The sequence below is a fragment of the Prosopis cineraria genome, unplaced genomic scaffold (assembly GCF_029017545.1).
Source record: "Prosopis cineraria cultivar Desert tree isolate PC_DT_omini unplaced genomic scaffold, ASM2901754v1 PC13, whole genome shotgun sequence".
Lineage (NCBI taxonomy): Eukaryota > Viridiplantae > Streptophyta > Magnoliopsida > Fabales > Fabaceae > Prosopis > Prosopis cineraria.
Window position 1 is genome coordinate 10,867,073 of NW_026555344.1, and position 23,432 is coordinate 10,890,504.

At 35.8% G+C, this 23,432-nt stretch overlaps 2 protein-coding genes across 2 annotated transcripts in view; both read left to right on the forward strand.

The window, feature by feature from the left end:
- Positions 1-23,432, forward strand: part of LOC129290673 (BEACH domain-containing protein C2) — a 62,260-nt gene that overhangs the window by 14,235 nt on the left and 24,593 nt on the right. The window contains 11 exon segments of the mRNA XM_054927533.1: positions 5,061-5,165; positions 10,456-10,569; positions 12,068-12,144; positions 14,385-14,466; positions 15,154-15,480; positions 15,873-16,435; positions 17,969-18,053; positions 18,159-18,353; positions 20,808-21,353; positions 21,432-21,575; positions 22,077-22,535. Coding sequence (XP_054783508.1) covers positions 5,061-5,165; positions 10,456-10,569; positions 12,068-12,144; positions 14,385-14,466; positions 15,154-15,480; positions 15,873-16,435; positions 17,969-18,053; positions 18,159-18,353; positions 20,808-21,353; positions 21,432-21,575; positions 22,077-22,535 — 2,697 coding nt within the window.
- LOC129290671 (uncharacterized) lies at positions 6,006-9,377 on the forward strand. The gene is made up of 3 exons (XM_054927531.1): positions 6,006-8,314; positions 8,411-8,529; positions 8,637-9,377. Exons 1-3 carry the CDS (start codon positions 6,547-6,549, stop codon positions 9,108-9,110), a joined length of 2,361 nt encoding a protein of 786 aa, XP_054783506.1. The 5' UTR covers positions 6,006-6,546; the 3' UTR covers positions 9,111-9,377.

A 23,432-nucleotide genomic window follows, 5' to 3' on the forward strand; every position in this document is an offset into this window, starting at 1 on the left:
TAATAGGAACCTCTTAACGCTAACCCTTTTTTGTTATTATATGGTAAAAACTTGCTAATCCTTATTAACCTTGTGAAAGAAATATGTGTTTTGGGTTTTAATTTAAATTTAAAATTTATATTCATGTTATCTTTTAAATGTTATATTTTCTTTATTTTAGAATAAAAATAAGGTGTCTAGTATCATCTTATCCTGTCTAGGATTTAGTTATTTTATTTTATCTTGAGGATTTATTAGATTTAGGCTAGATTGTTATTTTGAATAAGTATACCTAGGACTCTATAAATCGACCAAAAGTTTTCTCATTTGTTTGACCTTTTTGGATGATTTGAATAACGTTGACTATTTTTCAGTCTCTCCTTTAATTTCTAGTTTCTCCTTCCTTTCTCTATATCTCTTCTTCCTTGTCTTTCTCTCCCCCTTCCTCTCCTGCTTTTCATGTCACCTCCTTGACCATTATTGATGCCACGTAACAGTACTCCCCTTTCAAATTGATCCTTGTCCTCAAGGATAATTACAACAACAACAACAACAACAACAAGCCTTTATCCCACTAGGTGGGGTCGGCTACATGGATTGCAAGACGTTATTGTGCTCTATCATTTATCAAGTTTTTAGGAATATTATTAATTAAGAGATCGCGCTCAACAACTTCCAAGAGTGTTCTCTTAGGCCTTCCTCTACCTCTCTTAATTGGACTCAAAGTTATATGTTCCACTTTTCTCACTGGTGCCTCCCTTGGTCTTCTTTGTACATGCCCAAATCATCTCAACCGATTTTCTACCATTTTTTCCTCAATAGGTGCCACCCTCACTTTTTCGCGTATGTGCTCATTTCGAATTTTATCTTTACGTGTATGTCCGCACATCCATCGTAGCATTCTCTTCTCTGCTACTCCAACTTTATGCTCTTGCTGTCCCGTTAGAGCCCAGCATTTACTACTATATAACATTGCTGGTCTGATAGCAGTGCGATAAAACTTTCCTTTAAGTTTATTAGACACCTTACGGTCACAAATAACTCATTTAGCTTTTCTCCAATTAAACCGCCCAGCTTGAATTCTATGTGAAATATCTCCACTGATTTCGCCATCATTTTGAATAATGGCTCCCAAATATCTAAACTTTTCCACTTGAGGTATAATTTGATCTTCCAATTTCACTTTCAAATTATTGTCGAATAGTCCTTTACCAAATTTACAATATAAATATTCCGTCTTACTTCTATTCAGACGAAAACCTTTTGACTCCAATGTCCTCCTCCATAACTCAAGTTTGCAATTAACCTCTTCTCTTGTCTCTGCTATAAGAACTATATCATCCGCGAAGAGCATACATTTTGGGATTTCCTCTTGAATATGTTCCGTCAAAACATTTAAAATCAAGTTGAACAAATAAGGACTCAGAGATGATCCTTGATGTAGTCCAATCTTTATAGGAAAATCCTTTGTTTGACCACTAGGCGTTCTTATACTAGTTTTTACCCCCTCATACATATCTTGTATGGTTTTAATATAAGCAATCCGTACTCCCTTTTTTTCCAACGCTTTCTAAAGCACTTCTCTTGGTATACGGTCATAAGCTTTTTCCAAATCAATAAAAACCATGTGTAGATCTTTATCTTTACAACGATACTTTTCCATTAATCCCCTTAGTAGATAAATCGCCTCTGTAGTTGATCTACCTGGCATAAAACCAAATTGATTCTCAGAAATACTTGTCTCCAATCTCAACCTGTGCTCAATTACTTTCTCCCACAATTTCATTGTGTGGCTCATGAGTTTAATCCTTCTATAGTTAGTACAATTCTGAATATCCCCTTTATTTTTATAAATAGGAATTAATGTACTTCTCCTTCACTCATCAGGCATTTTCTTGGACCGTAAAATCACATTAAATAACTTAGTTAACCATCTCACCCCTTCTTCACCTAAACATTTCCACGCTTCGATAGATATACAATCAGGTCCGTTGGCTTTACCATTTGCCATTTTCTTAAGAGCTTCCTTTACCTTCTTATCACGTATTATTCGATAGAATGACAAATTTTGTTCTCCTTCACCAGTTACTAAATCCTTCAAGTTACTAGATGAATCCTCTCCATCATTGAAAAGTTTAGAAAAGTAAGTCTCCCATCTATTTTTAATTTCATCATCTGTAACTAAAATTCTTCCCTCTTCATCCTTAATACATCTTACCTGTTCTAGATCTTTTGATTTTCTTTCCCTACTCTTGGCAATCTTATAAATATTTTGCTCTCCTTCCTTCGTCTCAAGGTTCTTATAAAATTCTTCAAAAGCTTTAGAACGAGCTTCACCCACAGCTCTCTTAGTTTCTTTCTTAGCCATACGGTACCTCTCCCAATTTTTCTCATTGTTACACAAATGTATGGCTTTAAAACAGTTCTTCTTATACTTGATTTTGTCCTGTACACTATTATTCCACCACCAAGTCTCCTTATCTCTCGGACCAGAACCTTTCGATTCTCCCAAAACTACTTTTGCAACCTCCCGTATCTTTTTAGCCATATCCTCCCATATGATGTTAGCACTTCCCTGAGATTCCCAAATTCCTTTATCCAAAAGATTTCGCTTGAAAATATCTTGCTTCTCACCTTTTAATTGCCACCACCTAATCCTTGGTGTTACTACTTGTCGACGTTTTTGGATTTTACTCATAATACACACATCAAGGACTAGGACCCTATGTTGTGTCGTTACAGCATCTCCGGGGATGACCTTACAATTTTTACAAAGTTTTTTATCTGTGTTCCTAACCAAAAGAAAATCAATCTGTGACCTTGAGGCTCCACTTTTGTAAGTGATGAGATGCTCATTTCTCTTCTTAAAATAAGTGTTGGCAATCTTAAAATCATACACCAATGAGAAATCAAGAAGAGTTTGTCCTTCATTGTTTAGCTCTCCAAAACCAAAACCACCATGCACCCTCGCATACTGACCAGCTTCCCTCCCGACATGCCCATTAAAGTCTCCTCCAATAAAAATCTTTTCACTCTGTGGTATGTGTCGAATCAACCCCTCCAGATCCTCCCAAAATAATTCCTTAAGATTGGCTTTTGTCCCGACTTGCGGCGCATAAGCGCTAACAATATTAACAGTCTCACGTCCAATTATCATTTTTAAGGAAATAATTCTGTCTCCAATTCTGCTAACTTCTACAACATTTTTCTTCCACTCCTTATCTATAATGATGCCTACTCCATTGCGTGCACTTACTTTTCCTGTATACCAAAGTTTGAACCCTTGAATATCCTTAACTTCTTCTCCACACCATTTTGTTTCTTGCAGGCAAAGGATATTGATTTTCCTTTGAATCATAACCCCTACAGCCTCTACAGATTTACAATTTAATGTCCCAACATTCCAAGTACCAAATCTAATTTTGCTCTTATGGACTAACTTCTTTAGCCGCGTGCGTCCAGAATGACGCGGTAGCCCTTGCTCATTTAACACTATATCCGGGTGCTGATGCAACGGCTCTAACTCACTTATCACTGTACTCGAGCCATGCAGCGCATTACTTACGGGCAACGACCTAGCATTAACATTATAACGTCTATTGTCCATGTTCATGATAGATTCAACAAAGTTTTACATTGGCTGTTGATGGCCTAACACAACCCTCCTCCTTTACCCGGGCTTGGGACCGGCTATAAACATAGGCGGAGTTAAATTACAATACATAGGCGGAGTTAAATTACAATACGTCCTCAAGGATAATTACAATTTCATAAATTCTAAAATTCAGTACGACAGTACATTTTTCTTGTCATGGACAGGATTTAGGTAAAAACACTTTGACTACCTTATCAATATCTAGCCAACTTTAAAAAACCCATAGATGTTCAAGAAGCTTATAGCCCTTCCACCTCAATCCCATTTCTCTGCTTCACATCAGATCAAAGTGGCCATAGATGTTCTAGATAATAAAAAATGCAACTTGGCCTACTATTGCCAAAATAAAATAAAAAATAAATAAATAAAAGACCCGTAAGCCCATTTGCATGCCAAGCACATAGCCATAGTGTCTTTGAACTATCCTAGTTATGCTGAAGGGTTTATTTCCATCAACTAATGCACCCTCAATGCACTTTGTGAGCATTCTTTTCCAATCTTCTTCATCAAGTTCCCTTGACCCATGGTTGACTAGATGCCAAATCACCACACTTCCATATCAGCATTGCTAGAATTCGCTACATTGGTCGTTGGTTCTATTTGAAACTTGGATTGGTCTGCAATTGCCTTGCTTCTTCACCCTTCTTCTCTCCCTGCTTTTAGCCATTCTTCCTCGAAGATCCTTGAGGCCCATGGCATTGGGAAGGCTACTGACACACACACACACACACATTGAATCGGTTCTTGGATTTTTGATCCAAGTCCTTCTGTGAACACCTTTATTGTTGTAGGTTCTTGAATGTAAGTCTTTTTAGTAGAATTGCTTTGAATCAACTATTGTGTCTTGCTTAAACCCTGGCTCTGCTATCTTCGTCACAGCTTTTTGGACCACATTTCTGCTGATGGTGCCTAATGGACAAAAAACCAGCTTTGATACTATATTATACATGAAAACATAAAGGTGTAGCTTTCAGTCCATTAGAAACCTTTTACATCATCTTTCCCACCTATTTATACTAATGGGAATGTCCTAACTAACTAATCCATCTTGACCTCTCTAACCATTATTATTGCCCCATAACAATTACCATTCACAACTCTCTAATGGTAAACTATAACTAGATGCAGTTTCTCTTTTTGAAATCAACCTATGGAATTGTTAATTTTTTCTTGGTTTCATTATTTGACTTTTCTTTTTCTTTCTTGTTCTATATGAACAATTTTGTTTTTCCATGTTTTGACATTATGTGCTTCTTGTTGTGTCTTTGTTAAAATAGGAATTTAGCCGATTTATATTCCATGTCCACAAAGGAAGTTTATTCATTGGATTGATTTATGTGAAGATTTCTATATGCATCGCTATATGTGTGCGAGATCTTGTTGTGTATCCCTTGCTTCTGAGCTGTTTGCTTGTTTACAATTTCAGGATCTTCTATTTTTGGCTTGCAGTCATCAAGAAAATAGAAGTAGGTTGACAAACATGGAGGAATGGCCTGAATGGATCTTGGAATTGCTAATTTCAAACAATGAGGTACTTTTTTTTTTTGGTTTTCACAGAGCGTGTGAACTAGGTGCTCATTCTGATCAGAGATGACAATTATAGCCCATAATTATTTAACCTGCCTAAACCAGCTCTATCCAATGATGTAAAAGGCGCTCGCCTCAGCGCCTAAGGCGCCTGGGCGAGGCGCTGAACTTGGCCATCGCCTCTCAAGTGAAGAGAGGCGATGGGTTTCCTCAGGCGCTCGCCTTTGAGCGCCTTGTGCGCCTCGCATATCCTAAAGGCGCGCGACTGTCAGCGCCTGGCAGCAGTGAAGATGAGAAGATTAGAAGAGAAGACAAAGACGTAAGATTTCAGAAGAGAAGACGATAAAGGAAGATGAAGGAGTGAAGAATGCTGACTGGGTGTGAAAGAACCGAAAAGAAGAGTAGGAGTTGGTTCTTGTTCGGCTGCCGGTGTCGACTGGGTATGCAAGAATCAGAGACGAGAACTCGTCTGCACTCCACCGACTGTATCTCCACCGAAAAGAAGAGCAGGAGTTGGGTACGACCGTATCGTGCGAGTATGCTAGCTGGCCATAAGTTCAGCATCGTGGACTGAATATCATCCATTAGAATATAATTTTTTTTTAACCAAAATCCATTAAAATATGATAAAAAAATATAGTAAATAATTATAAAAAATTTAACAAATCCTATCCTATCTTGTGAGAGAAACGTATAACATATAATAAATTAGGAAAGATTTAAATTTTAAATAAAAGATAATAAAAAATATTATATATAGAAAAAGATTTTAATTAATTATAAAAAATTATCTTTGATTTAAATTTTAAATATGATTGAGATAATTATAAAAGATTTAACAAATCCTATCCTATCTTGTGGGAGAAACATATAACATATAATAAATTAGGGAAGATTTGAATTTTAAATAAAAGATAATGAAAAATATTATATATAGAAAAAGATTTTAATTAATTATAAGAAATTATCTTTGATTTAAATTTTAAATATGATTGAGAAAATTTTGCTATCTGAAGGAAAATTTTTAGGAAAGTTTAAGACTTTAAAATCCCTCCCAATGTATATTTTTTAAGATATAAAAAGAAAACCTATTACTGTTCTTTGGTATTGGCATCAGTGTGTCTCGAGGCTTAGAGCAAGTGAGCAATATCTCCAAGGATCACGTCTTGCACGTCTTGCACATCTTGCACTCTAACAATCAGGTTCTAACTTCTAAGTTTCAAAGTTCAAACATCATATTATTTTCTATTTTTCTTATTTGATTTGCTTGATTTTAGGCCTTTAGCACTACAACACACAGAACAATTATTCAAAAAACAAACCTTTAATTTTTCACTCTCTTTTTTGGTTTTTCCTGGTATTTTTCCCCAGTTTTTAGTGCTTCCATGGCTGAAAGTAGTGGTCAAGTTCAAAACAAGCAACAAGAACAAAATAAGAGAAAAGACCCTGGATGGAAATATAATTTCTTGAGTGACCCAAATGACACCAATACTGTAACTTGTTCCTTTTGTAACAAATCTACAAAAGGAGGGATTCATAGAGCTAAGTTGCATCAAGTTGGAGGTAATAGGAATGCTGCTAAATGTTTGAAGTGTCCTGATAATGTGAGGAAAGAGTTGCAAGATTACATGGACAAAAAAAAGGTAGAAAAAGAGACATATGATAATCCAATTATAAATGTTGTGGATATAAGTATGCATGGTGAAGAAGAGGAGGAGGAGGAGGAGTTGTATGGAAAGAAAGGAAAAAATGTTATGCTTACATCAAAGAAGCCTAGACAAAAAGGTCCCATGGATTCTTTTATGAGGAAACCAGAGCAAGTTATTCAATTACGAAAACAAGGAAAGTTGCGAGATGGAAATATAACTGATAAATTTGATAAGGAGAGAAGAGCTATGGTTTGTCAATACATTGGTCGATTTTTCTACCAAGCTGGCATTCCATTTAATGTTGCTAACATGGATTCCTTTAAAATTATGATTGAAGCTATTGGACAATATGGTCCAAATCTAAAACCCCCAAGTTACTATGAGTTGAGGGTGCCAATTTTGAAGAAAGAAGTTGAACTTACAAATGATATGATGAAAAATCATAGAGATATGTGGAAAAGAAAAGGCTGTTCCATTATGCTTGATGGGTGGACTAGCCGAACAAATAGAAGCTTGATAAATTTTTTAGTGAATTGCCCAGTTGGCACAATGTTTATAAAATCTGTTGATGCATCATCATATGTTAAAACAGCAGAAAGATTGTTCAATTTGATTGATGATTTTGTTGACCATGTTGGGGAAGAGAATATTGTTCAAATAGTGACGGATAATGGGTCTAACTTTAAAGCTGCTGGTAAATTATTAGAAATGAAAAGGTTGAATCTTTTTTGGACACCATGTGCAGCACATTGTGTAGATCTTATATTAGAAGACATTGGAAAAATTTCTAGGGTATCAAAGACTTTGGCAAGAGCAATCAATTTGACAGGGTATATATATAACCACGTAGGACTTCTAAATATGATGAGAGAGTTCACTAAGCAAAAGGAGTTGGTGAGGCCTGGCAAAACTAGATTCTGCACTTCATATCTTACTCTTAAAAGCATTCATCAACAGAAAACTGCATTGAGGACTATGTTTACTTCAGAGAAGTGGGAATCAAGTAAGTGGTCAAGAGAACCTAAAGGAAAGCGTGTGGTTGAAAGTGTGCTTATGCCTTCTTTTTGGAATACTGTTTCTTATATATTAAAAGTTATGGGACCTCTTGTTCGAGTGCTAAGACTTGTAGATAATGAAAAAAAACCAGCCATGGGTTATATATATGAAGCAATGGATAGAGCCAAAGAGGCAATTCAAAAGGCATTTGATAATAATGAAGATAAGTATAGAGAGATTTTTCATATTATTGATGAAAGGTGGAATTGCCAACTTCATCAACCTCTACATGCTGCAGCTTATCTCCTAAATCCAGAATATTATTATGACAACCCAGATATAGAGTTTGATGAAGAAATCACTAGGGGCCTAATATCTTGCATAGGGAGACTTGTGAAAGACCCAACCGCCCAAGAGAAGATCATGAATGAATTGACAATATATAAAAGAGCAGAGGGACTTTTTGGGGTTGATTTGGCCATTAGAACAAGGAAAACAAGAGCTCCAGGTAGATTATAATCACACATTAGTTATTTAATAGTCCTAGTTTTACTAATTTAGTTAAAATGTTAAATAATTATGTATTATTTTTATGACTTTGTAGCGGAATGGTGGGCTTCTTATGGAAGCTCTAGCCCTAATTTACAACATTTGGCAATCAGAATACTAAGCCTTACTTGTAGTGCATCAGGCTGTGAACGTAATTGGAGTGTGTTTGAACAGGTTAAATTTAAATATTTCAATTTTTTAAAATAGGTCAATGCTATGTTTTATCATATCTTCACTTCATATTAAGATAATTAATTATTATATATGATTTTTCCACTTAGATTCATACAAAAAAGCGGAACAAGCTTGCTCAAGATAGACTCAATGATTTGGTCTTTGTGAAATACAATCAAGCACTGAAAAATAGATATGATAGGCAAGATGTAGATCCCATTTCCTTGGCGGATATTGATGAAAGTAATGAATGGCTACTTGGTAGTATGATGGATGTCGATGAGGACGCAGCAGATGAGCGTGTTTTTGGTGATGATGAGAATGAAGAGTTAACATGGGGGGCTGTTGCATCAGCAGCAGGTGTTGGAGAACCAATTAAACAAACAAGAAGCCAAAGCCAAGCTAAAGGAAAAAAAGCTAGCTCATCTAGAGCTAAAGGAAAACAACCGATTACCAACATTGAGGAACTTGCAAATTTTGATTCAGATGAGTTAGAGGAAGACGATGAAAGATATAAATCCAACAATGAAGGAGGAGAAAGTCCTGAGCTTGCCACATCTGAATCTGATTCAGATTTCTAGTTTGATTTTTTTATAGGCCTCAATATTGTTTTTTCATATTTTAAAGACATTTTATGCACTTGATTGATTATTGGAATAGTTTATATTATTTTGTTGTAATTTTGTAGAAGTTTATGATTGAAGTAGATTTATATTTATCACTTTATCTATGGTTTGTTGTCTATAATCTATGTATTATGCATTTTATCTATAGTAGCGCCTTGCTTCACTCAGGCGTGCGCCTTTGTAGCGCCTTGCGCCTAAGGCGTTTTACCAACTTTGCGCCTTGAGTGCGCCTTTCGCCTTTAACAACACTGGCTCTATCTTGACTGTATTGGACTTGATGGTTTTATATTTTAGATTGGTAGTTAATTGAGTTAGTTTACTCAGCAAATTGCTAAAATGTGGGTTTAATCAGGTCAACCAAGATATAGCTATTAACCACTTCTCATCTTGTCAGTCTTCATTTACAAAAACACTTTCTTTGTTTCAAGATAATGTCTAGCGTAAAATATGTTAATATGTGTGTGTGTGTGTGTGTGTCCACGCATTAGTAATCCATATAATTGAAATTGGTCAAGAAGCAATTTTTCTATCATTGGCCAAAGTCTTTATTCATTCAACTATGAATGATACAGACATAAGGCAACAGGCCTGCCTCACCTAGCTTGAGATTCTAGGAGATTATAATCAGGAAAGTATGATTTTATGTAGCTAGGATTGTTATATTATTTTAACAAAATTGTAGATCCTAAATTGTAAATTATAGACTCAAATGCTGTGCCCAAAGATTTTCAGGGGTGGATTAATCATATAGCTTTGTTAGAAGGTTTCTAATAGGACTTCTTGTGGGATCTTGAACTTTAGGATTTTGGTGCGTGTTCCATTGATGAGGCAGGTTGCAGTGAGTATTGCTTCCTCCAAAAAGTGATTGGGTACATTAGAAGTGAGTAGGAGGGAGCTAGCTCCTTCAAGAAGGTCCCTGTTTTTTTAATTTTGAAACTTCAATTTTGTTGGGGGGTATAAAAGTAGGAACTTTGATGAATGATTCCATGGTGGGCAAGGTAGTTTTCAAGTGAGGAGCTGAAGTTTTCAAGCAAAAAGGTAGTTTTCTGAGGGAAAATTTTTTATTTTGGTTTGAAATATTTGGACGAGGTAGTGGAATTTCTAGAAAAATGTTTGGAACATTAGGCGTCATTCAGTTCACTAGAAGCATTTTGATAGAATTGGAATTGCAAATAGAAATGGAACCGGGACCGAACCCGAGAAAGAAAAGGAATTGAGTTTAACAGCATGTTTGATATGATTGAAAAAAGAATGGAATCCTGGAATTAATTTTTTCTGTATATGTATTTATGTTTAACAGATGGCCCCAACCAAGTCCTCAAGTTCAACAAGTGTTGGAGAACTAGAGGACCTTATTCATAACTTCCTTATCATCATGTTAGAGCACTCAATGCGGCAAAAGGATGGATGGAAGGTTGCTATTTAATTGAGTTTTTCTTTCATGTTTATCCGCTTTATGTAACTGTTGATTCTTGTCTTTTATTCTATTTGGCAATGTTGCTGTTGACAGCCCGTGCATGAGTAGTTTGTTTGTCTGTGTTATTTTCTTTATTTGATTCTCATTGGCTGAAATTCTATCTTTATGTTACTTTCATTATTCAATTCTCATTGGCTGAAGCTCTAACTGTCAAAGTCCAACATCAGGTTTGAGTTTTTGAATAGTGTGCTTAGTCTGATGCACAACTGTTGGGAAATTGCTAATATAAAATAGAGCGCATACTTTTTTCTTGGATAATATTGATGTCCTCTGTTGCATGTTTAACATGCTGTTTCTTTTATTATTGCTTTCTTGTTTGTGATTTTGTTTTCTTAGTCATCAAAATGAACTTTCTTTTTCTATAAAAGAAGATATGTATATAAGTAGATTTTAACCTTGAGTTGTCATTAAGAAGGAAAAGAATTTGTAAGAAACGGTGTTCTTGACAAGTTGAAGCAGAGTAAAAGTCGGGTATTTATATCTTTCATTGCCCTGGATTCCCTCCTGTTCTTAACAGATGTAGTTACATTTTATTCCTATTGTCAACTAATAACAGAATTTTAACGTAATGTACCAATACCTATGTTGGCAAACTTAACATCTAAAATATTGTGCTTCAATCAATGTCAGTTTAAACCGAGAAATTATCACATCCAGAATTGGCATGGTAATTACCAGATGAAATGATTTGTAAAGTTTGATCACTATTTTGTTGCTTCAATTGAGATGCTAGTTCGATTGTTGTATTTTTATATTCCTTACTTTCTTTGGATAACTTGTTTTTATGAATATTTACTCCCTCCATTCCTTTTTACAAGACTAATTTGCCTACTTTACATGAATCAACAAAAATGAGTTGATTCCTTGAAAGCACCTAATCTTTCCACAAATGCCCTTCCTAAATACTGTTCTCTTCCTCCCTCCCTCAATTAATCTAAAGCACCCTTTTTTGGGGGTATTTTTGGGAAAAACATATTAACTACTGCCTAGATTTTGCAAAAGATCTGATAAATAGGTTCAGTAAAACCTAAAATATTTATCGTAAAAAGGAACATAGGGAGTAATATTCTTAACTTTTTGATTAGTGTTTCCGCAAACCCATTGGTAATCATGGTCAAACATGTAGCTGTACTTGCCTTGCTAGGCTGGGAAGGGATAAGTTTCTTGTTTCTTTGGGGCATGTTTTTAATGGACTTGCTAAATGTTTTTCTGTTTTTGTGAGAATTGATTATATTTTTGATGTAGTTTTGTTCCCATTCTTGCTATATAAAGTTTGTGTTATATTCTAACCTTGTATCGCTTTCTTGCCTATTTTATCCATTCATCCCTCCGTCCATCTGCTATTTAATTTATTTATGATCATTAGATTGTCTGCCTCCATGAAATCTGTCTATCTGCTTTATTGATACTGGTTGGTGTTGCTCTTTTCATGTAGGATATTGAAATGACAATTCATTGTGCAGAATGGCTTTGTATTGTGGGTGGATCTAGTACAGGAGAACTTCGAAAAAGGTGAGTTTATTTGCCATTTTAAGCTAACTTTAGCCTACATTACTCCTACTATAGCTAAGATTGGCGTGACTTGCAGCAATTAGGTAATTGCTCTTAACCATCTGACTTATTGGTTAACTGAATTCATTGGCTGATAACAGAATCTAGTTGACCCAGCACTAATTGTCCATAGAACAATCCCACTGTATTATGTCTCTGTTTAAGATTCTAGTGATTCTAATGGGGGTAGCGAATTGGATAGAGAAGATTATGCTAGAATTTTTTGGGTCTTGTCGTGGTGAGAGTAAAGGAGGTCACTTGGTTAGTTGGGAGGTACGTTGCAGACCAAAGAAGGAGAGAGAGGGTTGGGTCTGGCCGATTTTGGTGTTTGAAATATAGCACTAATGGCTAAATGGCCTTGACAGTTTTCTTTATAGTCTGCTTCTTCTTTGTGGCATAGGGTAGTCAGAAGTAAATGTGGTGTTCAGCAAAATGAATGGGATGCTTATTAGGGATTGTTGTTTCTTAATCAAGCCCCTGGAAGTTGTCTCCTTGCTTATTCCCCTCTTTGATGCTTTCTTTTCGTGTTGGAAATGGCACAATTTTGTTTTTGGGAGGACTCTTGGATTGGTGAAGTTTCTGCTCTTTAACTTCTATGTTATTCTCTCTGCATGACGCTTTAATTTCTAAGTTCTTAATTGACAAAGTAATAAATCCCTGTTCATCGAAGGTTCACATTTTGATGAATGTTAATGTTAGACTTCTCCTGTTCTGTATTATTTTGTTGCTCAATCGAAAGCTTTGGAATTTAGCATTTAGATTCTTCGTGTTCTTTCACGTGTTTGTCTTTCTTTAAATTTTTTATTTGAAGTCCAAATATTACTTTCCTGGATTCAAACTTTTCTACAAAATTGAGGCCTCTTCTAAGGTAAAGACCTTTGTTTGCATGACAATACGTGATAAAATTAAGGCAAATGATCACCCTCATATAAGAAGACCCCACAAGACTTTATCTCCTAAATTTGAGTGACAAGTTTCTGAAGTTTGCAATCATTAACCATCTCTTGAGACTCAAGGACCATGTAATGCTTTATGACCTCATGGTTTCTGATATGTAAATAATATAGAATATAAGAATTAGTTAGGCTAGGGGATATATTTCGTTAGTTAGTTGTTACTATATATATAGTGCCTTAGTCCAGGGGTGTAACCAATAGAGCCCATTATTTTCCTAAGACATATCAGAGGAAGTCAAAGGGGAGGAATAACTCTAGTGGAAATACTTTAACTGGTCTAGGGACTTATCCGTCAGTCCCTAGCCGTAAGGACCAGTAATTTGTGATCTTTTGTCATGATTAGAATCTTTTGGGTAGTATGGACTGTGTGTAAGCCATGCTGAAGGTATTAGTAGTCTTTTGCTTGGAGAGTGGGAGGGAAGGAGGATAATGGAGTTGTGAGGAGAGACTGGCCTCTCGAATGCCAGTGGTAGGGAACTTGTATTTTGAAGCTTGAAATCTAGTGGCTGGAGTTATTTTGATTTTATAGAGGAAATAGGGTTTTTGCCAGAGTCAGAGAGTGTCCTTGTAACTCTGATTCGGTCCATTCAGCTCATTATTATAAAAAACCTCAGCATTTTCCTCTCATATTTAGTGCTGTTATTGTCTTAATTTAGTGTTCTGTTGCATTATTGGTTTGGGTCACATTAGTAACACTGTTGATTCCCTAGTAATTCAGAAAGATATTTCAGATTCTCTCCTCTGTTCCTCTCCTCCTCTTCCACCTCTCTTTCCTATCTTCTACCATATCAGTTTCTTAAGGTGGTTGTCTGTTTGGATCTCCAAAGGGATGGGAAGGCTCTTTTGAGATGGAGCCAGCTTGTTTTCCTTTTCTTTTGGCTGGAGAGAATCTCAAAATTTTCTTTGTGTAGTTTCCTTTTTTCTCTCTTTTCAGTAATTTCATTTTTTTTTTATCTTACCGAACGTGAGAAATGCCCTAAATGAAAAACTGATCAGGGAAGCAGTCTTTGCTTCATTTTTATTGATGGAATTTAAATGAGAAAATTATGCCAAAGCCTGGTTATAACGAACATTTGATGGTATAAATGATAATAAATATGACATTCTGGAGAATTTTGAGGAAGAGTTTTTCTACCTCTTCTCATGGTAGCGCATTATTCCCTTCTGTTGATAAAATGGTTTGCAAGTACAGTTTACCATATCTGGTACATGTCATCATATGATTATTCTTTTTTTTGGTTGAAGACGTGAGGAATCATTGCCTATATTTAAGAGGAGGCTCTTAGGTGGCTTGTTGGACTTCGCTGCCAGGGAATTGCAGCTTCAGGTGAGGTTTTTCTTGTACATATACTTTGGCTAGAGAATGTTTTTTCCATGATCATTTTTGCCTTTCTAGTTCCCCCATCCCCATGTCTAAACACACCTAGACCTAGGAAACTAATGCCCTGTTGGATATAAAGAGGGAGACCGAATTTGATTCTAATGCACTAAAAAAGAGGAGATATGTAATGGCTGTTCTGCCTGTGTTGTAATTATTCATAATTGTCTTGAAGAGAGTATGGAGGGGCAGGAATCTAGAGTCTCTGGCACAATTATGAGATATTTAAAAAGCACTCCAAGAAGAGGCCTTGGGTTGAAAAAGTCAAATCAGACTCGCATTGAAATATATATTGATGCTGACTGGGCAAGTTCACTTGAAGATAGAAGGTCCACGTCAGGATATTGTTGCTGCCTTATCAACATGTTAAAACATTTTTATTACATTTTAAAGTGAGGGCTCTATTGATATTTCCCATCCACAAAAGAAATTTTATTCTTTTTATTTCACTTTCCATTTCTATTCATTCTGTGCATCAAATGAAACTGTACATCTCTTCACTTTTGCCTAAGTACACTAAGAAAACAAAAGTGTATTTGCAAGACTGCAGTTCTTTATATCATATTTATGGTTTTTCTTTGACGAAAGTGAGAAACAGCTGGAATGATGTCTACATTTAGCTTTTCCTTACAACAGACTCAAATTATTGCTGCGGCAGCTGCTGGTGTTGCTGCTGAGGGGTTGTCCCCAGAAGATGCTAAGGCAGAGGCTGATAATGCAGCTCAGCTTTCTGTGGCTTTAGTAGAGAATGCTATTGTGATACTTATGCTTGTTGAGGATCACTTGCGGTTACAATGCAAACAATTCTCTTCTGGACATGTTGCAGATACTTCTCCATCACCCCTTTCTGGATTGTATCCACTCAATAACAGCTCAACCACACTGTCTACAATTGGAGAATCAACAGAAGCTGTGGCAGATCGAAGTTCTGTACCTAGTGATTCTGGGGGCCTCCCTCTAGAGGTATGCATGCTGTAATTTTGAATTAGATGTGCATGTTATGTGTCATAATGAGTTGTTCACTTGTTTATGAAGATTTGTAATTGTGTATTTTCAGTACTGCTTGTCATTCCTTCTAAATTGATGTGATGTTTGCATGGCAGCCTCTATTTCATAATGCCTCTTTCACGGAGAATATTTTTACATGTTGAAGAGGCATTGGTTTTATTTTTATTTTATATTTTTTCTCAACTTCTCTAATTTATAAACTTATGCTTTGGACTTTAAAAATCATTTATGGGTTGAACTCACTTTTTTGTAAATATATGCTATGTTAGTTCTTAGGCTTCTTACTTTGCTCTAGTCTTGCATGTGCTAATTTTAATATCAGTGACACTTGCTGTTACATTTGACAGATGCTTTCTTCAATGGCTGATGCAAATGGTCAGATCTCTAGTTCAGTGATGGAAAGGCTTACTGCAGCTGCTGCTGCTGAACCATATGGATCTGTTTCTTGTGCTTTTGCATCATACGGGTCATGTGCTAAGGATATAGCTGATGGCTGGAAATATAGGAGCCGTTTGTGGTATGGTGTTGGCATTCCATCAAAGACAGCTCAATTTGGTGGTGGTGGGAGTGGATGGGATTCTTGGAACTCTGCTCTGGAGAAAGATGCTGATGGCAACTGGCTTGAACTTCCTTTGGTAAGGAAATCTGTGGCAATGCTTCAAGCATTATTGTTGGATGAGTCTGGGCTTGGGGGTGGTCTTGGTATAGGAGGAGGATCAGGTACTGGAATGGGAGGGATGGCTGCATTGTACCAGTTATTAGACAGTGACCAACCATTCCTGTGCATGCTTAGGATGGTTCTTCTATCGATGAGGGAAGACGATGATGGAGAGGAACATATTTTGATGAGGAATGCAACTGAGGATGGGATACCTGAGGGAAGGAAGCCCCGCTCTGCACTTTTGTGGAGGTAAAACAACCTTGGATGTTTATCTTATTTCCAGTTCATAGTTAATCCATTAATGAATAGCCTTTGAATAAATATATACTTGGAGAAGTTCCATAAGGTTTGGCCACTACGAGATATTTTTTGCCTCTCCATGGTCAGCCAATATTTATGATTCATCTTCATGCGCAACTTTGTTTGAAATGTTTTGATTTACTCGATAAATAGAATTGCAATTTGTCAAATTTCAATTTTGTCCAAGTACAAATTATTTCCCCAAGGTTTGATTTTTCATTTATCTTGGAAAAAATGCTTGGTTAATGATAGAGTACAATGATGTTGTGTAATCTATGTAGTTGACCCCACTTAGTGGGATAAGACTTCTTCTTGTTAAAAAAAAAAATGCATCTCAGGACTGTTCAAGCTACGAAATATAAGCATGTTGTATGCACATGAACATTTGATCACATATTTGACAGCTTTATATAACAAGAAATTTCACCATAATTAATCTATACAACGTAATGACTATGCCATACGGACATGACCAATCAGAGATAAAAACTACATATAGTCAAAACTCCCAAGCAGTTAAGAGAAGCTTCCTTGCTGATGTTAAAATATGTGTTGTTCAGCACATGTTAAACTCTTGGAGAACCCTCTTGATCAAGATTCCTTCAAAAAGACCCAAGTCAAGTGCTAAAAATTCAGTGTTTTTTTTTTTAGCTGCTCCTTTTAAAAATATGACGCTTCGTGCTCCAAGGTATTCCAAAAGCAGAAATATTTTGGTGATAATTTGTGATGGCAAATAAAATGATTGTTGGGGTTATTGAGTGCATGATCTTACTCCCTTTCCCAAGGCACTGGGTGTTTTCAGATCAACTTTTCAGCAATTGGCTTGGGAGAGGAATTGGATCTTGCATAGGGTTATGTGCACTGTTCCTCCCCTTTAGTTTGCTTTTCAGCTACTGGACTTTCTTCCTTGAGTATTTCTTGCAATTAACATCTTGTATGTCAATTTTTGAGTCATCAAGTTGAGTCTGAGATCCATCCCCATGTAAGTCAATGCTACTGGAGGTTAAAGACTTCTGTATAGGATGTTCAAGACTGAAATCACTCTTAGGTTTCCATTGTTTAATACTTCCATTCTCCCCTTTGATGGTTGTTTGGCTATGGGAAGGTGTATTCTCCAAAAATGTGACATCCATGGTAACAAAGAATTTACTCAATCGGGTTTAGTAACATTTATGCCCCTTTTTGAGTAGAGAATACCTAAGTAATGTACATTTGATGGAACTAGGATCAATTGTTCTCCCATCTTCATTGTGAACAAAAGATGTATCTACATGGATGTCTTTGATAAATTTAGATTTTCATTACTTTATTGTTGTTAGTGTCCTTTATTCATTACCATCAAGTCTCACCTATACACATATTTAATTAACACTGGTTACTATTTTGCGTTTTTTCTTCATTATTTGAACAATTTTTCAAAGGCATGTGATATGAGGGGGAAAAAATGATGGTATATTAAATTATTTGCTCCTTTTTAAACAGTGTCCTCTCACCTGTTCTCAACATGCCAATTTCTGACTCTAAGAGACAAAGAGTGTTGGTAGCATCTTCTGTGCTTTATTCTGAGGTTTGTGTTTTCAGCACCGAACATATTATTTTTACGTACTGTATAAAGTATGTCTTTTGCTTTTTTATTTGGGATAACCATGATCATGGTACACCTTGTTGTCAGGTATATCATGCTGTGGGCAAAGACCACAAACCTCTTCGCAAGAAGTATCTTGAGGCTATTGTTCCCCCATTTGTTGCTGTTTTAAGAAGGTGGCGGCCTGTTTTGGCTGGAATTCATGAACTTGCTACTGCTGATGGTTTAAATCCTCTAACTGTTGATGATCGTGCATTGGCTGCTGATGCCCTGCCCATTGAGGTATTTTCTATTTGTACTTAAGACTGGATGATATATATATATATATACATATATATATCTCCATGTGTATTGCTGAATAGGTTGACTAAATCAATAAAATATATGTAATACAAATTTCTACGAAGGCCACTGATCTGGGTTTGCAGTAAGGCATCCATAGGTGATATCTCTGCTTGAGCCTTTTCCTCTTTGGGCTATTAGCACAAATGAATTATTTCATCTTAGTTTCTTTATCATACTCATCACTTATTTTTGTACTTTTAGCTAGGAGCGGATTTATCAGATCTAAATTTAAAATTTTTGTTATGTGATTTGATTAGGCAAGTGATCTTTGCACAGATCAATTGGCTCTGTTTCAAGATGCTTCTGTGCCTTCAATATATGACGTCATTCAGAACTTCAATTCTGAATTCTTTCATGGTAGCAGAGCCATAAAGGCCACTGACATCTAGAAATTATAAACTTATTGAATGCCAGTGACCTTTATGGCTCTGCTTATCTGACTTTAACGGAGCCAATATCTGACTTAGGTCTCCCAACCAAGCGAACTGCCACTAAACTGTATCAATAAGGCTACCTCTGGCCAAAAACACATCACAGGTTATCATTTCATTGAAAATCAATTATTTGCCGTGGTCACAATGTGCTCTTGTTGCGAATAGAGCTCAATGACATCTATGATCTATGTGGCTAATCCCACTTAATAGAATAGGGGCGATTGTTGTTGTGGTCACAATGTTCTTCTGTGTACATTAGAGGCGAGAAGAAACAGAAGTACCCACTCAATCTTGTGCATAGTTATAGTGAAAGGAAAATCCTAAGTGAAGCAAGATGTTCTGTTACGTTTGTTGATGATCATGCAGGATTAATTTAGGTTTGCCTTTTCATGAAAAAAGAGCTTGTCAACATTTTAAAAATCTTCCATAACCTTGTTCAAAATCAATTCAAAAACAAGTATTAAAATTCTTCAAGCGGTACCACCAAATTCTAGTTTGAAACTTCATGAGGGTATTTTGAGAAAGAAGGCATTATCTCATGCATATGATGCATAATCTTATGTTTGATTTTGTAACACTAGGATTTAGTTGCAGCCATCTGATGGACTGTAGCTCAATAGAGGATGAGATGCCATTGGCTTATGGTAGATTTTTCATTCTTACTATGGACAATCATAAAACCCAAACAAAATGTAGCATGAATTTAATTATGCTAAAAAAATTTGATATTATTTGATTAGTACTTTAGTATTAAATAATATTATAACACAGCATAGTATTATAATGTAATATTATATTATTACCTTAGTATATTACATTGGGCTAAATTCTTGGAAACTCTGGTCTAACTTGGAATCCTAATTAGACTACATTAATTTCAATTTTGTACTGCCTTTTGCATGCAACCTTATAGATTTTTTATTTTGTTTATCATAAAGTAAAACGTATTTTAGAATTATAAACAGCGAATAACATGTATCAACATGTCACTGGCATTCAGGTTAGAAGAATGTCTATCATTCAATATATCTAATTTTTTTATCCATGTCCCATCTAGTTTAGTACTGTAGTCTCTTTTGTCTAGAATCTCTAGGATTGAATTGAGGCAGGGAATTCGTTATCCTTTTTATAATTCAATTTATGTTTTTAGATCCATGAGTGTACTAGTTTAAAACAAATTAATAATATAACATATATATATATATATATGTCAATTGAGTTCGGCCATGCATTTTTATTCCCAATAAATTAAGTAGCCCTCAGATATCACTCCTCCCTTAACAGAAGGGACAAATTCCCTTATAGATCTTAAACATCTCTTTGTGGGATCTGTGATATACTTGAAAAGTGGCTATTTTTCTTACAAGTGACATTTGAAGGTATTAAAGCATGACTACTAATGTTGGCAACCCTGATCGTTTTAGGTCAAATCACTACACTTGCTATGATAATTGTTATGACATTTATTCAGCAATTCATGTATCATTTCTTGTTTGTTCTGTAACAAGTGCCCATGTGATGGCTAAATATCTCATTATCAATAACCATGGTCATCAGTCAACTTCCATAGTTGTCATGCTGTGTTATTGCTATCCTTGCTCACAGTAATACTCTGCTGGGTGCATTTTAACAAATCATGGAATGTAATAATCGAATTTCCTTTAAATGAAGTGCAATGTATGTAAACAATCATCTTATGATTGGCTTCTGGAGCATATAACTACATCTTGTCTGTCTGCATTGCGGCCATCACCATTACACTCATGATTGATTAAAGGAAAGAGCTGCTACAAGGGAGAGAAAATGTACCATGTGCTTGCTTGTATAATTCTTCTGCGACATTGAATGTTCAAGAAAAAGTGCACCGAAGATGATATTCCTTAACTTTCTTGTATTATTATTAATTTTTTTTAATGTAGCTTCATTTATCTAATCATGAATCTTTTATTTCTTTCAGGCTGCTCTTGCTATGATATCTCCAGCTTGGGCTGCTGCATTTGCATCTCCACCTGCTGCAATGGCATTGGCAATGATTGGAGCTGGGGCTTCAGGTGGTGAAGCCCCAGCTCGTGCAACAACTGCCCATCTTAGGCGTGATACCTCACTTCTGGAGCGCAAACAAGTTAGGCTCCACACATTTTCAAGTTTTCAAAAGCCTCTGGAACTCCCTGGGAAAGCACCACCACTTCCCAAAGACAAAGCTGCTGCAAGAGCTGCTGCTTTAGCAGCTGCTCGTGATTTTGAACGATTTGCAAAGGTTGGTTCTGGACGAGGTCTTAGTGCTGTTGCAATGGCTACATCTGCACAACGAAGAACTGCTGGTGATGCAGAGCGTGTTAAGAGGTGGAGTATCTCTGAAGCTATGGGAGTTGCTTGGATGGAATGTTTGCAGCCAGTTGATACGAAGTCAGTATATGGGAAAGATTTTAATGCTCTTTCCTATAAATTTATTGCTGTTCTTGTTGCCAGTTTTGCACTAGCAAGGAATATGCAACGGTCTGAGGTTTGTTCACAAGTTGTGACTGTGATTTTCTAATTATTCAGAATGACTTTACTATATGTTAAATTTTTGGTTTGCTAGATTGACAGACGTGCTCAAGTGGATGTAATTACCAGGCATCGAATCCATACTGGAATTCGTGCATGGCGAAAACTCATTCACCAGTTAATGGAGATGGGAAGTCTTTTTGGGCCTATAGCCGATCAACTAAACAACCCACCTCGTGTATGTTGTGATATACTCTACAAACTGGCATCACCATAATTTGCATTCTTTGTATCCTCTCATCTTTTTCTGGCCATACATGCCATCTTTTTAAGAGTAAGGAGACATATTATATGGGGATGCACGCTTCTTGCTTCTTATTTTTTCTCTCTTTTGCTAGGCATGAAATTCTAATACTTGGCAAGTTTGGCCATTATGTTTTCTGGCAAACTAGCTTGTGTTCCTGCAATTGTTTATATGTCAAAAGCTTTTGATTTTCAATTTTTTTGGGGATGCTTTTTTTTTTTTTTCACTTCTGCAAAATGAGGGGAATGGCTCTTTTGAGTTGACTCATTGGTTTTCTGTTTGTTTTTCTTCTTCATTAGGATTTTTTTTTCTTTTGAGGGTTTCTTGTATTTCCAATGTATACTCCCTTTAATTAAAATTTTCTCCTATGTAAAAGAAAACACTTTTTAGGATTCAATATTTTTTTATTATTAATTTTAGTCTTGAAATTTTTAGGTTTTTTGGAAGCTAGATTTTATGGAAAGTTCTTCAAGGATGAGACGATGTTTGAGGAGGAATTACGAAGGGAATGATCATTTAGGTGCTGCTGCTAATTATGATGATTATTTGGAGGAGAAAAAGGATCAGAATACTCCAATTTTGTCAGCGGAAGCAATCTCAATGGAAGAAGTCAATGAAGATGAAGAGCATGCAGAAATTATGAATGGGGATGGTATGGTCAATGGTGCTGAGCCGAAGGGGGAGAATGATCCTAGACTTTCTGAATCAGCTGAACAAGCCCTACATGCATCTGTTGAATCTACTGGTACTCAAATTGCAAGTGATGAAAATTTTGTCCAAAATTCGTCTGCCGTTGCCCCTGGGTTTGTTTTTAGTGAACTTGATGAAAGAATTGTTCTTGAGCTGCCATCATCAATGGTCCGGCCACTTAAGGTTGTTCAGGGAACCTTCCAAGTAAGTTTTATGGGCTTAAGTTGGAAGTTGCTTATATTTTGAAGAGAACTTGCAATTTGATCTGTGAATTGTGATGCCCATGTAGCTTTAATCACTAAAATCTGGTCTTGTGAGTACACAAGCCAGTCGCTGAAAATATCACTTGTACCAAATTAGTCCTTTTCTTGCTTTGAGTTAATTAGTTATTTTAGGACTGACTCGTATAATCACTGATGCTGAATAGATTTAGCTATATTAGAGATCAAATTATTAATTTACTTTTAACTTGTTAGTGTTACAATGAGATAGTCCCTTTTTGAAACTCTCCTGCAAAGGAAGCTCCAAAGCTATCCCGAAGATATTGCTGAGATGTAAAAAATGTAAAAATATCAACTTTTAGTGTAAATTAGTGTGTACAAATATGGTTGCTGTAGGAATGAATCAAAATTCTAGGAAAGTGGTGAGAAGAATTGGTGGAAAAAACTCACAATCGGGCATGGGGGCACCCTGCTTTTGGCACGTGAAAAAATGACTATTGTGTTTACCAAATGCTCGTTGGTTTTATTGGATGTTTTTCCACTTGACATGATGGATGAGAAAAAAATGAAGTCTGTCACATTGCACTTTCACTTTAAAAAATTAAAAAAATTGTAGTTAAAAACCCAAGTTGATATTGCTTATATTGAAAGACATTTAATGTTTACAATTACTTTTGATGAACAGAAAAATTCTAAAATCTAGTTTTTGATGTAATTTAAATTTGAAATTAATTATCCAAGGACCAAGAAGTTTAAAGAGCATAGAAGTATAGCTCAGGATTTTAGGTTAAAACTTTTTTCCGTAAGCTTTTCAATATAACTGATTTTTTTTTGATGTTTTTTTTTAAATTTTTTTGTAAGGTGAAAATGCAATATGGCA

Excerpts from the sequence above, each read along its gene's own strand:
- LOC129290671 (XM_054927531.1), top strand. The coding sequence starts at position 6,547 with ATGGCTGAAAGTAGTGGTCAAGTTCAAAACAAGCAACAAGAACAAAAT. Across the intron at positions 8,315-8,410 it reads AAGGAAAACAAGAGCTCCAG|CGGAATGGTGGGCTTCTTAT; the intron begins GTAGATTATAAT and ends ATGACTTTGTAG. Across the intron at positions 8,530-8,636 it reads ATTGGAGTGTGTTTGAACAG|ATTCATACAAAAAAGCGGAA; the intron begins GTTAAATTTAAA and ends TTTTCCACTTAG.